Source organism: Musca vetustissima, unplaced genomic scaffold (assembly GCF_032173495.1).
Source record: "Musca vetustissima isolate MV318-11 ecotype Yass unplaced genomic scaffold, APGP_CSIRO_Mvet_v1 utg53149, whole genome shotgun sequence".
Lineage (NCBI taxonomy): Eukaryota > Metazoa > Arthropoda > Insecta > Diptera > Muscidae > Musca > Musca vetustissima.
In genome coordinates, this window is record NW_026887371.1 from 71,127 (window position 1) to 87,265 (window position 16,139).

The 16,139-nt window shown below is 37.0% G+C and overlaps 2 protein-coding genes across 2 annotated transcripts; one reads left to right on the forward strand and one right to left on the reverse strand.

The window, feature by feature from the left end:
- Window positions 1–4,634: 4,634 nt before the first annotated feature.
- LOC133334952 (uncharacterized) lies at window positions 4,635–11,533 on the forward strand. Its single transcript, XM_061543263.1, has 7 exons — window positions 4,635–4,733; window positions 6,476–6,637; window positions 6,690–6,980; window positions 9,840–10,031; window positions 10,106–10,744; window positions 10,922–11,461; window positions 11,525–11,533. The coding sequence occupies exons 1-7, from the start codon at window positions 4,635–4,637 to the stop codon at window positions 11,531–11,533; spliced, it is 1,932 nt and encodes a 643-aa protein (XP_061399247.1).
- An 804-nt stretch (window positions 11,534–12,337) lies between these two features.
- On the reverse strand, window positions 12,338–13,545 carry LOC133334953 (uncharacterized). The gene is made up of 2 exons (XM_061543264.1): window positions 12,447–13,545; window positions 12,338–12,372 (listed from the first exon to the last, which is right to left on the reverse strand). The coding sequence occupies exons 1-2, from the start codon at window positions 13,543–13,545 to the stop codon at window positions 12,338–12,340; spliced, it is 1,134 nt and encodes a 377-aa protein (XP_061399248.1).
- Between the last annotated feature and the right edge of the window lie 2,594 nt (window positions 13,546–16,139).

Sequence of the window (16,139 nt, forward strand, 5' to 3'; positions counted from 1 at the left end):
ATGTGCTTAAGCATTTTTGACATTAAAAGCGGATTTACATATAACATTTTATCATGATTAAAGGCTGAATCAGGGTTCATTTTCTTTATCATACAAACTTAAATCATCGTGCGGCAGTGTTTATTATAACTCATAATCGAAATCATGATACTAATAAGATACCTTTGGGCATGGTTGTATCTTGAACGAACCAGGTATGACATTGGACCAACGCGTAAAACTAAGGGACTATATATCACCAATCCTGAGATTTGTAGATGTCGTTATTCCTAGTAGAAACGACTGGAACCGCAGTAACCCTCCTCTGGACGGTCTGGCTTTCTATACATTCAGATCAAAGATGGAAGAAGGTACAGGCGCTAGCGTCTACAGTGAAAGGCTAGGCCTTGAGCTTACCTACAATCTGGATAACAACTGTAGTGTTTTCAACGCTGAAACACAGGAATCATTACTGATCATTGCAATATCAGGACCTTTACCAGTAAATGGGACCTTGATGTTACTGATTACTGTAGACTCTGTGTTGAGAGGGAGAAGACGGAGACAATTGAGCATCTCCTGTGTCGTTGCCCAGCCCTGGCTTACATACAGCACAGACAAGTGGGTTCTCACTTTCCACCGAGTCTTAATTTCTTCCAACAACGGAACCTGCTCTAATCTACAGCATCATTAAAACCCTAAAGTGGTTGGGAAAGTGCAACCTTGGCACGTAATATATTTCCTGTCCGATCTCTATAGCCATCGATTCTATCTTATACTTACCTTCTAACGCTTCCTTGTAAGCTTCTCATCTCTCTCTATCCCCCCTTCTTTTCTCCCCCCATATATCTCTCCATATCTTTTTCTTTTCGTGGATGTTCACAATGGACCTGACTCAGAGTTCCTCATTAATGACTAGCATAATTACTTGCAGATGAACGCCATAAAATCATTTAATTAAATTTTAAAATTTAAAAATATTTCATTTACTTAATTTGCATGTTATTCAAAACAATATACACACATACATAAAATATGTATTTGGATTTGATGAACAAGCCACAATTGGAATTGTATTCAGCTGGTAGCTATGCTGCACCTTGTAATAATACCATGGATATGCATAAACAGTTGGAGTGTGTTTCTAGATTTCGTCAATCGTGTTGATTTAAAATCGTATACGTAAATGTACTTTAATATCATATTAATACTAGTCTAAACAACTAGGATTTGGTACCTCGATTAACGAATCGAGCCAGGTTATAGTACGTTTACATTTAACCGGATTTCGTTAACTCAGTGGGTTTCAACTGTCAATTATTAGAACTTTAGAACTTTTTACTGGGTTAACCTACTCTATGAGGATCTATTTGGCATATATACAATGAAATTGACAATTGAAACCCACTGGGTTAACGAAATCCGGTAAAATGTAAACGTACTATAACCCGGTAAAAAGTTCTAATGTATATGCCGTTTTATAAATGAGACTTTTCAATGCAAGTAAAATCGACTTATATATCCCTAATTTTATCTGCTTATTTTCACTTTTGCCCGTGTCCCTTTCTAAACATTAATCTATTTCGCAGCTATGTATCACACTCATTCGTAAACACAATGAGAAATACGACGTTTTGTTTTGAGTCACTGTTTATCGGATATTCTGTAACGTCTCCCAATATTCACGGCATACGGATCGTTTACAATTAACCGACCCGATTGGTTAAAGTAAGCTAATTTTTTTATACAGAATTATATATATTTTTTAGACATATTGTGAAAAAGGTGAGTAAAAGTGAGACGCTCTTCGCTCTTTTTATTCATGTGAAGCTTCGAGTTACTCTTAAGTTCTATTGAATCGATTGGATCAACACGCCATTTGAATTTTTTGGCGATCCTATGGATGCAAGTCAAGCGGTGTGCCAAGGTATACTACAAAGTCTTGATGCTAATTTGTAATGTCAAAAGTGTTTGGTGATGTGACGGAATGCTGAATAAAATTTAGACTTATCAGAAAGCAGAATGAGCACTGCAACAGGTTGCGTTGTTTTAGAACGGGTTGGACCCCTTGCCATCAGAGCACGAAAGCCTCATGTTTGGATGCTCTAGCCGGGAACACCATTGTCAATTTTATATCGAGAGCTCTGTGGAGAAGTTAGTGTTTGGTGTATGATTTTTGTTCGGTTTTTGGACTGAAATTCAAACACATAACCACTTGCTATGACATTCCGATCCGAAATCGTAACATAAATTTTCGAAAAAAAAATATAATAATAATAGAAATCGCTTAAGTAGGGTTAGAGGTCCATGTTATGAGCATATTAATTTTAAACTGCAGAGGTCTATAACACGGAAAGTTTGGATTTCCCCCATGAAAGTCACATATATTGATTTTCACAGCTACCCCAAGTATAATATTGGTAACCTGTGAACGCGTCCGTTATCATTCTGCTCTCCGTAGGCGAACGTGCATAGAAATCGTAATGTATGCATATGATTGTGTATAAGCTCCCGATGTATATAATGGTTGATGGGGAACTGATTCTGACCGAAAACTACCCCAAGACACTGCTTTAGGTGATAAGTTGAGAAGTAGAAGCAATATCCTCAAATCGCTAGTCGGCAGACATACCCTGGAAAGAACTCTCAGCCGGTATGGTGGTCACAAAACATGGCATCCTTGAGAAAGGCTGCTACGAAAGCATATAATAAATCTGTTAAGATGAAACTTAGTACGTATTGGGACGTTTATAGAGAACAATTCAATTCAGGTACAAGAGTGAAATCAAGAAGGCTAAATGTGAGTCTTGGGATGGTTAAAGTGAGTTAATCGAAGGAGTAAACGATGCGGCCAAATTCCGCAGAGTAATATCTAAAGATCCAATATCTATAAAGATCCAAAATCTATAAGCGAAGCGACGGGACGTGGACAACATCCCACTTCCCTGGTTGTATGGACCATAATGACGAAGTGTGGTGTGCACATCGGCATACGTTTCGAACCAAGGAAGATAAGTTGATGGATAACGCTACCCAAAACTGGTATGGGCAATAAATAGCTTTCAAACCTACAAGTCCTCAGGCCCAGATGACAGGTCATTTTTAGGGCTTGTCTGCTTTTATCGTACATACCAACACTATGGATAGAGGTAACGGTGACCTTCATCCCGAAAGCTGGAAAGCCGAGTCATACGCTACCTAAGGACTATAGACCTATTAGCCTCTCTTCTTTTCTACTTAAGAATTTAGAAAGGTTACTAGACTCTGAATTTAGAAATACTATCAACCCTAATAGAATTAGCAAATACCAACATGCCTACATCAAAGGCAAATTAGTGGATACTACTTTGCATGAGGTGGTTGGACGTAATGATTCTTCATGGAGACCTCCGGTTATACATTGGCTGCGATCCTTGACATCGAAGCAGCTTTCAATCTCTCCTAACGTATTGGATTTTATAGAATGCTGGTAAGCAGAATTCGTCCATTGGGGAGAGTTCCGTGAGGAACACATCACGGAGGAGTATTATCTCCTCTACTATGGCTTCTGGTGATAAATGAGATACTGTAGAAATTCGACCACCTTAAAATAAAGGTTGTTGTAACAAGTTCTTTTCTGAAAATGTTGATAGAAAAAAAGCAATGGAAGAATGAAAAGGGAAATAAATAAATTAATTATTAGGAAATCGGGTTTGAAGAGTGTAGCCGGAGAAATTGTGCCACCTCTATTGGCTTTAGCCATAAGTCTATAGGCAATAGACTTGTAGTCTCGGACGGACAATTGAATATATGGTGTGTGTAATGAGCGCTTTGCTGGCAGTAGGGGCACCTGTTTAATGCTCCGGGGACAATGCGCTCTCCATACGAGTTGAGTACATTGCTGTATCCGGACCTTAGTTGTGCCAGAATTAACCGGGTGTGCCTAGGAAGAAGCGTCTCTCCGAAATTACAGGAGGATGTTGTTGCAGGACTTTATTGCATCTGTTGCCATTTATCTGATTGAATGACGTCTTGGATGCCATCACGATAGCCTCTAAAGTCCTGCTGGATGTGTCGCGGAGGTGGATCTGCTATCACTTTGTGATGGTTAGGATGACACGGCAGGTAGCATGCCAGCAGGAACTGTCTCCTCATGGAGGTGACCGACGCTCGTCATCTGGACACAGCCGCTCGCAATTCGGAGTGCATTATTTTGGGTTGTTTGCAAGGATCTCCTTTGTGTGTCGCTAAGTAAAGAAGTCCAGACTGGGGCAACAGGAGGTGCCAACCAAAGCTTTCAGAACTTTATTCCTAGCATTCACCTTCTGGTTGATGTAGTTCGAATACGAGGAGAAATGAAGTAGGCTATCGAAGACCACCCCAAGGATTTTCGGATTAGGGACGGTGGGGATGTGCCTACCTTCAACGGAAATTTCAAGTTCTAGATTGTCTTCTCGCGTCCAGGAAGTGAAAAGTGACACAGTAGACTTTGCAGTGGATAATTTTGGATTGCGCTCCCGGAAGAAGTTGGTGATGGTGGCTAAATAGTTGGAAATTCTTGCACTTCGTCGTCAATGTTAACGCCGGACGAAATAATCGTACGGTCATCGGCGTACGACACCACTGAAACATCTGGTGGAGGAATGAGGAGTTTCGCAAGATAGATGTTGAACAAAATGGGAGATAGGACACCACCTTGCGGTACTCCCATTTTGGATCATGCAATATTTGGATTTTTGGCCACGGAACTCAATGAAGCCCTGCCGCCCATTAACGTAGTTCGCAAGCCAACGCTTGATATCACTCGGAAGGGTGGAATTTGTGATGTCGGATATCAGCTCGGAATGATCGACCGTATCAAACGCCTTGGGCAGATCTAAAGCTGCCACAATGGTCTGTTCAGGTGGTCATCGCTGATTGAGGCCTTTCGCAATCTTGGAAGTAATTTCATGCAAAGATGTCGTTGTGCTATATGATTCGCTGAAACCGTGTTGGTGGGAAGCAAGAACGAAATGCTGTTTCAGGGACGGGAGCAAAAGAGACTCTAAAACCTTGCTCCAAGCTTCTTTAACATGAACATGGATATGCCGTCAGGACCAAGGGCTTTGGATGGCTTGGATTTGGAGATAATTTCCTCTACCTCGCTGGATGTAAATGATAGTGGCTGCAAGTCTCTTTTAAGATTCTTAGATCTCCGGATAACTGCTCGTTTGGTCCTGTTCTGCGAAGATGGATGCTCAATGAATTGGCAGCAGAACTGGAATGCACATTTTTTTGGCATCAGAATGTTGGATGTTTTTGAAAGAAATAGCAGGGAGATTTTTATTATTATTTTTAAAAATAAAGGTTGTAGCATATGCTGATGATGTAGTCTTGCTAGTCGGTGCCCTTTTAACATTGAGGAACACACTAATGTTGAGGTACGCGCTAAAAAAGGACTAAAATCAATCTACTACTGCAAGAACTCTATAGGTAAGAGTTGGGGACTAAAACCAGAGATCATACACTGGCTGTATGTAACGGCTGTATTCCCCATTCTAACATATGGTTGCCTTGTATGGTGACAAAGGGTCAACAAGAATATACTGATGGTTTTACATATTTTTCCTTAACATCAGCCTAGAAATTTCTAACATTGTAAAAATTAGCTGTTCTACGACCGCATTAAACATTAAATTATTTAGGTTAACATTAAAAATATAGTTTGCCACAGAAATATGTAATAAATAAAAAATCCACATTCAAACAATTTGGTTTTAATGAGCACATATTGTGGGCTAGGCAGTGTTTTAGCATCCGCCAAATTCTATAATGGTTATATACGCGTTATGCTTGGTTGACAGTTCATGTTTTGGCTGTTAATAATTATAATAATGGAAGCGTTTGAATTCCACCTAATAGTATTTGTATGTTCTTCAATGGAAATTGTTTAAAAAACGAACTCAGAGAAAAGTCGACAGAAAATTTTTATTACAAATGTATGTACATAGATTGCGTGCCATCGTCAAATTGTCGTAAAAAGTATGTTCTGGACCATTTCCTGAAAGTGATGTCATTGATATCGAATATCAAATATTTAAAACAAGTGGCATTGATAATAAGCAATTGTATTGTATTTGTATTTGTTTTTTGTTATATTTTTATACTATTTACCTTTGAATACTATATATGACTGGGTAATGCGCAAACAGGCGTTATATTTTTGTTTTGTTCTGTTTTTTTCTTTCCTCCACTCAGTTAAGAGGACAGTGTTTATTGCTTAACACTTAATAAAATATTAATTCTACAAAAAAATAAAAACAACCTTATTTAACCCCACATTACTCCCATTTTACAAATATCAGCAGCAGCACAAGGCAGGCAGTTTGTAAAATGCGACAAAGCTTTGTTATTGTTGTTAAGTTTATAAGTCATTGCATGACTGTTGTGGTCTCGCATGTCATTGTGTATACTAAAGGTCTAGTTTTATTTCTTGTCTTGTCTTTTGTTCCCTTTTTTGTGACAACATTAATACCAGCAGGATGACATGGATCAATGGGTATCGGATACATTTTATTCCTATTTTCCCGGTTTCAATAATGAATATCAAAAACGTCAATTGTATTTGCAACAAAAACAACGTGAAAATCAGGAAAATTTTTTAAAACATCAACATGTAAGTTATATCATTATTAATTCAGCACATATGAAAATGTGTGTGATAAATTTTATTTTTATTTTCTCCAAAACAGATGTTTAAAGCTTCCCGAAGTCCTCGTAAACAACAGAGAGAACCATTTACAAATAGATCATGGTCAAATAATTCGGAAACATCTAGCGGTATTGATGTCATTAAAAATGACAATGGCGACTTATCGAAAAGAACGCAAAACGATGATGAGGGTGCCCTTTCGCCGGCAAACACCATACGTCCCGGTTCTACACGTTATAAACTATTACAAGATTTACGTCATACAAGTCTGTCAAATGAAGCATCGTTGGATCCCCCAGGAATTATGAATACAAATCGTAAATATGCTGAGGTAAATTAAAATTAGTAATACTGATGTTATAATTTCAATTCGTTGGTCATATCGATCTCAGAACGGTTGGGAATGTTGAGAAAGCTGTGAACTATGAATAAGGTTCTTTAACATACCCTCGTCGGAAACTCCCCCAAAACAATTAGGTTTTTGACAAGATAGCAATTCCCATTAATCAATTCGAAAATTACGCACATTTTACTCAAATACATATAAAATGTCAAAATTTTCTTCTCAAAAAAGTTCAGAATTTTTTATCAGCATTAGTAAGGATGTACGTAAAAATAATATATATTCTTGAAAATAACTATATATGGTTATAATATTGAAATAAATGACGTTTACTACATTTTAGTATAGTATATGACGTTTTCGACGTTTACAACTTTTTGACAGTCGAAAACCTAAAAATACGTCAAACGGACCATCCCTGCACTATACTCATCGACATATGTTTCGGACCAAGGAGAGGAGAAGCTGAATAAAGGTACAAAAGCTTCCCAAAACTGGTATGGACAATAAATAGCTTTCACCATACAAATCCCCTGAGCCAGATGGTATAATACGACCATGTTGCAGCATGCAGATGATCGTATATTGGTCACGATGCAGGGGATTTTCAGGGCTTGTCTCTTTTTATCGTACACACCAAGTCTACGGACAGGGGTAACTGTGACCTTTATCGAGAGGTTGGGAAGCTGAGGACTATAGACCGAGTGACTTTCTACTCAAGAAATTCCGGTTACACATTGACTTTAAAGCTGCTCTACGTTATATACGACAGAACGCAAAATTTTATTGGGTTCCTGGACAAAGTGACTTGATGGGAGTGAAATAGCTGAAGAACTTGCTCGAGGCGGTTCGCAGTCGTCCAGTTTACGGATTGAGGGATCTATACAACCTCCTATTGATTATTTCATTGGCAAAAATGAGAAAGCCGACAGCAGATGGTCAGCAAAACCTGGATGCAGAATTTTAAAAACTGTCTGGCCTGAGTTCTTACATCATAAAACTACTTCGCTACTGTCATAACTGGCCACAGTGATCACTCACTTCCAAATGGGACATTAATGGGGATGAGGTAGAGTTAGAAACCTTTAAACATATACTATGCACTTGTCCATGGCTAAGAAGCAGAAGACATCGACTGGCTCTATGACGAGTACAAATGTCTCCGAGAGATAATGCCGCAGGAACTACTACAAAATCTAACCTTAACTGATGATGAGTTGGACTCTACGTTGATACCGGCAAAGTCTGCACAGAAAGATTGCTGTGGCTCCAACGAATGATTGTTGTTGCTACTGCAGTACAAATTTACCCTATCGAAATTCTTTTGAAATATAGTCTGAATACAGCTGGATGACCGGTATGGCTATACTGTCATAGTTTCAAACCGAATGACAATATTAAAGTATCCTCAATATTATAAAAATAAAAAATATAAAAAAAATAATATAAAAATCTGGTTACTTTGGTGGAGTAAATTTCCGCCGGACAGTCCGAAAATGTTTATTTAAGAACGCTTTTCATCGAGAGCTCCAGATGGAGAGGATCTTCCTCCCGAAAAAAATAGATGCTTCATCAAAATCCTCTAAGGAGATTCCGGAAACGAGCAGAGTTGTAGAGTATCGTTATATGAAAGCTACTGCAGTACAAATTTACCCTATCGAAATTCTTTTGAAATACAGTCTGAATACAGCAGAATGACCGGTATGGCTATACTGTCATAGTTTCAAACCGAATGACAATATTAATGTATCCTCAATATTATGACGGGGGTTATAAAAATCTGGTTACTTTGGTGGAGTAAATTTCCGCCGGACAGTCCGGAAATGTTTATTTAATTTGCAATATACATTTATCCGAATTAAGATCTGCTATAAAAATCTGATATAAGAGTCGTGGCCATGAAAAAAACTTTCAAAACCCGAAAGCGAAAGCTTTTCAATCTAAATTGATCACTTCCATTACATATTAAAACTAAAGTTGTCTATGCTATTATTATGCCAGTGATTTTGTATTGCATAGAAGTATACTCTGGGACAGTAGGTATTGTCATGAGAAAGTTACGTGGGGTGTTGAATAGTGTTGTACGGTTCATATATTCTGTTAAAGGTCGACAACACTTGTCCGGCTATATTATCCAGTTTTTAGGGTATTCTTTTTTCACTTATATTAATATTAGATTGCTGTTACATTTTTATAGAACACAAAAATGTATGAAACCTGAATTTGTGTGCAAATTATTCAGTTTTGGAAGATCTGTTAGAAACCCACAGATCATAATTCCACGCCTATCCTCCTATTTAAGTCAAGCATTTCATGTCAGAGGTGTGCGTCTTTATAATTGTTTACCATATTCATTAAAGTCTTTTTCGTTATGTACTAAAAGTTATAAAAAAACTTCTGGATCATTATTTAACTCTATAATACATATTATACTTTTTAATATTTACATAACTGTAAGTGTTGTATAAGATATCAATATGTTTTGTATGTTGTCATCTCTTAAATATATGTATATACTTTTATCGGTTTTAATTAATAAGTGATAATAAGTGTTTTTAAGAGAGGACGATATTATAGTAGTACGAATCAGGTTTACTTTTCGTGAAGCATATATATGTTTTTATTTGCGTAATTGGGATATTAATTTTAATTTTTAGGTTTAATTTTAATTATTAAGATTTAATTTAATGGGCTAGATAGCCTGGTAACAAGTCTTTGCAAATAAATAATAATAATAATACGTCTGTAAAGAGGACATTACTGAATATTGTTGTAATAAACAATAAAACACATTTATTGATGATTACAGAACGAATCGATTTCGATTAATGAATAGCGTTATTGCAGGACGAGGCAGCGAGAAAAAAGGCCTATCAACGTGAACTTATACAACAGATAGAAGATAAACGACGTAGCATTAAATTACTCAAGGAAAAAGAGCAGGAGCAGGAACAAATTCTAACACGGCGCCTACAGGAACAATTGAAAACCATTAAACTGGAAGAACAATTGGAAAAGGAAAGAATGAAGGCAACAGAGGTACACTATAATTCAAAAATAAAATTCAATAACCACTTTCAAATTTATGTAAATCGCAAATCGTCAAATTCCAGTTACGCTATAAAGCCGAACAAAATCGTTATATGAGAAATCATATGTTGGCAAAATTAGAAAACGATACAAAACTATTACCACCCGAACGTGTAACACCTCCAACGCCACAAGCCGAACAAAAACGCAACAAAGAAAATATTTCCTCCAATTGGGATGACAACAAGGTATACAAATATTTTAGTAATTCGGCCAAAAATGAATATAATTATCGCCAAAGATCTCGTCGTATGCCAGCCAATATAGATTTTCCCAAAATCGAAAAAGAATGTTTTCATTTGAGTGAGAAAATATGTCCGATATGTGACCAGCCGTTGAGGGAATATCAACATCATTTTTGTCTACGCTGTCAAAGTCGCATGACACTGCCAATAAATGAGACGGAGGCGGCGGATACGTCCACAGCATCATCCTACAACAGTCATGTGGATCGAAATATAATATTGGTTTGCAATAATTGTGAACGTTTGTATACTCTATGTCCCAGTTGTTTAGATAAAACCGATACATGTCGTGCTTGCCAGAATACCCGTAATGTTTGTATGCATTGTCGCAAGAATTTGTGTGCATTTTGTTTAGAAGAAATATCAACAAATAAAAATATCGAAAATGAACACGTAAATGATCGAGTGGATAATGTGGTGAGTATCATGGGGAAGATAGAGGTGGGTGTGTGGTGGAACTCAACTCCTTCCGAATTTTTTTTATTATTTTTGTAATATTTTTTATTTTTATTTGATATCGAAACGAGTTCCATTGCACATCTAAAAGTTTTTAATATGGAATTAATTTGCATCTTTCTTAAATACGATTTAAAGATGAAAACTCCACTACAAATTGTCACGAATGATGAAATGGAACCAAGTGATGATAATAAATGTTCACAAACCGGTAACAATTTAAATCCAAATGTGAAAGACCATCAACCAACACATGTTCGAGAATTTGTTTCATTTGGATCGGATCACAATATACCCACCAGCACCACTAATAACAATAATATAAATAATGATGATATTGAAAAACCATATGCAAAGAACGTAAATAATCTACATAAACCCGAACACAACACTGACATTTTTATCGAAAGTGAAGAAAATATTGAACGATTACGTCGACAAACGGATAAACGTTTAATGGGCTATTTTAAAAATTATGGCGAACTTGCATCCAAATCACGCGGAACTCAGACTACCCCAATGACAACTGCTCGCCGGGATATTGTCCTAAGGGGTGGTAATAATTTCTCAATACCAATTTTGTGTGACATGCCGAAGATGACACGAAGAGAAACAACCACAACCAAACGTGATAAACAAATATCAAATGAATTGGAAAACTTGAAATATCGATGGGATGTAAGTTTGGAAATTATATCATCTTTTGTTTTTTGTTTATGTTAAGAAATTACTCGATTTTAGAAAAGTTAGATCGAGAATTTAAAAGACTGTAGTAAATTCACTTTTAAAGAATATTTCCAGAAATTTATTGATTAATGCAAATGCCAATTGTATTTGCATATGTTCAGAAAAATGAATTTGCTGGAAGTAGAAGAAAAGAATGGTTGGTTAGTGAAATACTTGCTGCTGCGATGTTGTTCGATCTGGAGTTAAAACAGAAGAGAGTGAAAAAGTATCAGCGCAAAAGTGTAGAACCCAAACTATTTTAACTCAAAGAATTATTGAGTTTGAATGCTGTGCTGATTTACCCGAAACACCTGAGCCTCAATTTATGATGTGCTTATTTTTAATAAGTTTCATAGTAGTGACACACTATGTTAACAGAGGCTCAGATGTTTACGTGGGGATAAACCCAAAGCAGAAACAAAAAAAATATTTTATGACCCCTCGTTGTTGAGTACAGTCAAGACGGCGCGGCTGGGGCAGCGACGTAACGCGGTCCAGACAACTGAGCAAGTAACACTTATTCTTTTCTTCTACTTGTTACAGCGTTGATTAATATTATAAGTACATGAATTGATTTTTATAAATATATTAAAAATAATAATACAATGAATTTATATTTAATTTCAAATAATATTTCCACAACATACTCCCCCCTTATGAACAACTGTTCATAGATGTGTTGATATAAAGGCGGCCAATCGATGGGAGTGTTATTCGAACTTTTAAGTTCAGCTATGCTCCGACTCACAGCTTAAATACTTTGGCTCCACCTTTCAGGAAAATACGTTGAGGGAATGTTTTTTTTAATAAGACATTATGAGTATTTAATTACAGCACTTTGATTTCGTCCTGGGAATCACATTCTGGAAGGAAACAAATTTTACATCACTTCCAGGATGAACATCGGTAATTCGTCCAAGAAGCCATTGCCCTGGACCACAGCGTTCATCTGCAATAAGCACCAGATCACCAATTTTGGCATTTCGCTTCTCATCCAACCATTTTGGACGGGACTGTAGTCGATTTAGATATTCGCTATGCCAACGTTTCCAAAAGTGCTGCTTCAATCTTTCCAAACGTTTCCATTTATCCAGTCGGTTCTCATTGACGTCCATTAGGTTTTCTTCTTGGATACAATTTGTAGGTTCGCCTATTAAAAAATGGGCTGGAGTCAGAGCATCGTAGTCCGAGGGATCAGATGACAAAGGACATAAAGGTCGCGAATTTAAACAGCTTTCAATTTGAGATAATAAAGTAGAAAGTTCCTCAAAACTTAGTACTCTATCGCCAACAATACGTTTTAGGTGATATTTGACGGATTTTACGCCTGCCTCCCATAGTCCTCCAAAGTTTGGTGAGGCAGGAGGAATAAAGTGCCATGTGGTACCATTTTTATTTAGAATATGGCGTAGTTCTTCTGGCAACGACTTTGTGGACTTATGGTGCAGAACTCGGAGTTCCTTAGACGCACCAACGAAATTTGTTCCACAATCTGAGTAAATGTCAGTACATTCACCTCGGCGAGAGATAAAACGCCTGAACGCTGCTAGAAAAGCTGTTGTTGTGAGATCCGATACAGCTTCCAGATGTAATGCCTTGGTTACCATACATACAAACAAACAAAGGTAACCTTTGGATATCACAGAGGACCGAAGAGTAGAATTCTTTATCATTATTGGACCAGCATAATCAACCCCGCTATGCTTAAATGGCCGTGTAGCATGTAGGCGAACAGATGGCAGATTTCCCATAATTTGTTGAGAAGTTTTTGCAGAATATCTAAAGCACTTCAAGCACCGTGAAATTATATTCTTTGCCAGTTGGGTCCCGGATAATATCCAAAACGATCTGTTGACATAAGACATAGTAAGAGTAATGCCGCCATGTAGTGTTCTTTCATGAGCATCTCTGATGATCAGAGTAGATAGAGGATTACTTTTTGATAAGACAATGGGATGCATTGCGTTGAACTCCAAACTAGAGTTTTGTAGTCGGCCACCAACACGTATAATACCCTTATCGTCGAGAAAAGGCATGAGTTTTAACAAAGGACTTTGTTTTAAAGGCCTTTTTGTAGAAAGAAATTTTATTTCTTGCGGAAAATCAGCTTCTTGTACTTCCTTTACAAAAAAGTGAAGAGTGTTTCTTTTTTCGTTAGCTGTTAAGCCTCCCATTTTCCTTTTTTTTGGATTTCTAATATTAAATATAAACCGAAAACAGTAAGATATATTTCTCAACAATCTGTTCAAATCTGAATACATATTAAGCCAAATGTTATACTCCTTTTTAATCAAATTATGTATTGATATATTCGGTTTCCTTTCTTCCTCATTGGTACCAAGATATGGAAGAGGTTTAGGCCAGGAGGAAGGTGGCTATACAAAAACTGTGGTCCAGACCACCACATTTTATGATTTAATTATTCCTGAGCTGATATACCCCTTGACGCGCAGTCAGCGGGGTTAAGGGCGGATGGTACATAATTCCATTGAAGAGGACTACTAAATCTTTGTATGTCTGCTACTCTATTACCCACGTATACTGACCACTTTGAAGGGGGTTTTCTAATCCAGCTCAAGACCGTAGCACTATCGCTCCAATAATAAATGTTTTGGATGTTATAGTCTGTTAATGAGTTTTTAACACTATCGGTTAAATGCACTAGTAATTTTGCGGCACAAAGCTCCAATCGTGGGATAGTCACTGTTTTAATTGGGGAAACCTTCGATTTTGCTTGCAATATTGATACCGTTATAACATTAGGAGACAAAACTCTAGCGTATACAACAGCGGTATAAGCTTCTGTAGACGCATCACAAAAACAGTGAAGTTCAATTTGAGACTGTCGAGACCATTTTATCCATCTGGGGATTTTGACCTTTGTTAGATCTCTCAAAGAGTATCTATGTCTCGTCCAAGCTTCTTCCAACTCTGTCGGTAATTTTTCGTCCCAGTCTATTACATGCTCCCAGAGTTTTTTAAATAGAGATTTTGAAACTAATGTAGTGGGTGTAAGCCAACCCAGGGGATCGTATAATCTAGCCGACTCAGATAGGATTGATCTTTTGGAGATATTTGGATTTTCATCCAGATTTACTTTGAAAGATAATGAATCGCTACGCGTATTCCATTGGACTCCAAGAGTTTTTATGACGTTGTCCTTGTCAAAGCCAATTGTCAAGGAAGGATCCCGACATAATTCTGGAATTTCATGTAGTAGTTTTTCAGAGTTCGAGCTCCATTTTCGAAGGTTGCAGCCACCTAACTTTAGCAGCTTGCATAAGTCATTATATAAAACTTTGGCTTCTTCAAGAGTTTCAGCCCCAGATATAATGTCATCGACATACGAATCTGTTACTAAAACTTTGGCAGCCTTTGGGAAATCATGTTGGAAGTCTTCGGACAGTTTATGTAGGACACGGATAGCTAAATAAGGTGCACTGGTAGTACCACAGGTGACAGTGTTGAGTTCATAAATAGATATTTGATCAGAAGGATTGTACCTCCACAAAATCTGTTGAAATGGCCTATGTTCAGAGTTTACGTCAATTTGACGGAACATTTTTTCGATATCTGCACTAAATCCGATTTTGTGAAAACGCCATTTTGTAATTATCGAAGAAATTTCGTTTTGTAGTGCAGGACCTGGAGCTAGTTCATCATTAAGAGGTTTACAATTCGGAGAGTGGCTACTGCCATCAAATACCACACGAAGTTTGGTTGTGCTACTATCTTCTTTAAAGACCCCATGATGAGGGAGAAAGTAGGAGTTTTGCCTTATATCTTCAGGATATTTACCGACTTTGGTCATATGACCTAACGTTTCATATTCCTTCATAAACGTTTTATAAGAATGTTCAAACTCAGAACGCTTGGAAAATGAAATTTCTAAGTGCCTCAACCTTTTGAATGCATTCAGAGCATTATTTTGTAAATTGGGAGCTTCATTTGAGGACAATATGGATTTGAATGGCAAATTCACGAGGTAGCGTCCGTTTTCTTGTCTTTCTGTCGAAGCTTTAAAATAGTTGTCGCATGCTATTTCCTCCTGAGTAAGATTTCTTTTTGAAGACACTTCTTCTTGTTCCCAGAATGATCTTAATATTGTCTCTAAATTGGTATTATGTATATGAATCTTATGAGATGATGGATTATCACATGTTCCCGAAAAAACCCAGCCGAAGTGAGTATTTTGAAAGAAAAGTCCATTGTGGACAAACGACTGAGACGGAATTTTAATTTTTGAGCATATGTCAGATCCTAGGATAATATCAATTTTATCTGCTTTATAAAATAAAGGATCAGCTAACTCTTCAGAATTTATTTTAGGCATAGACACGTAGTGGAAGTGATGCAAATGTGGTATAGGTTGGTAATGTGGTATAGTCACTTTTTTTTGTAAACTGAAAATTTTTGAATAACTGAAACATGTTCTATAGTTTGCTGTTCTCAAAAAAATAAGATAGCAATGACCTGTTTAATTTATTTAAATCACGTTGAGAATCAGTACCAAAAATAAAATTTTTCGTGAAATTGACTTTTTTTCGGTTGAAGTTTAAAAATAATTTTTTGTTTTACGGATGTACTTTAATCGTTATTACTAACGCATTAAAATAATCAGTATGAACTA

What these genes read in the sequence shown, in the direction of transcription:
- LOC133334952 (XM_061543263.1), top strand. Translation starts at nt 4,635, where the DNA reads ATGGGAGATAGGACACCACCTTGCGGTACTCCCATTTTGGATCATGCA. An exon ending in GTTATATCATTATTAATTCA is followed by an intron (nt 6,638 to 6,689) that starts GCACATATGAAA and finishes TCTCCAAAACAG; the next exon opens with ATGTTTAAAGCTTCCCGAAG. An exon ending in ATGATCGAGTGGATAATGTG is followed by an intron (nt 10,745 to 10,921) that starts GTGAGTATCATG and finishes TACGATTTAAAG; the next exon opens with ATGAAAACTCCACTACAAAT.
- LOC133334953 (XM_061543264.1), bottom strand. Translation starts at nt 13,545, where the DNA reads ATGCCTTTTCTCGACGATAAGGGTATTATACGTGTTGGTGGCCGACTA. An exon ending in TATTGCAGATGAACGCTGTG is followed by an intron (nt 12,373 to 12,446) that starts GTCCAGGGCAAT and finishes GTTTCCTTCCAG; the next exon opens with AATGTGATTCCCAGGACGAA.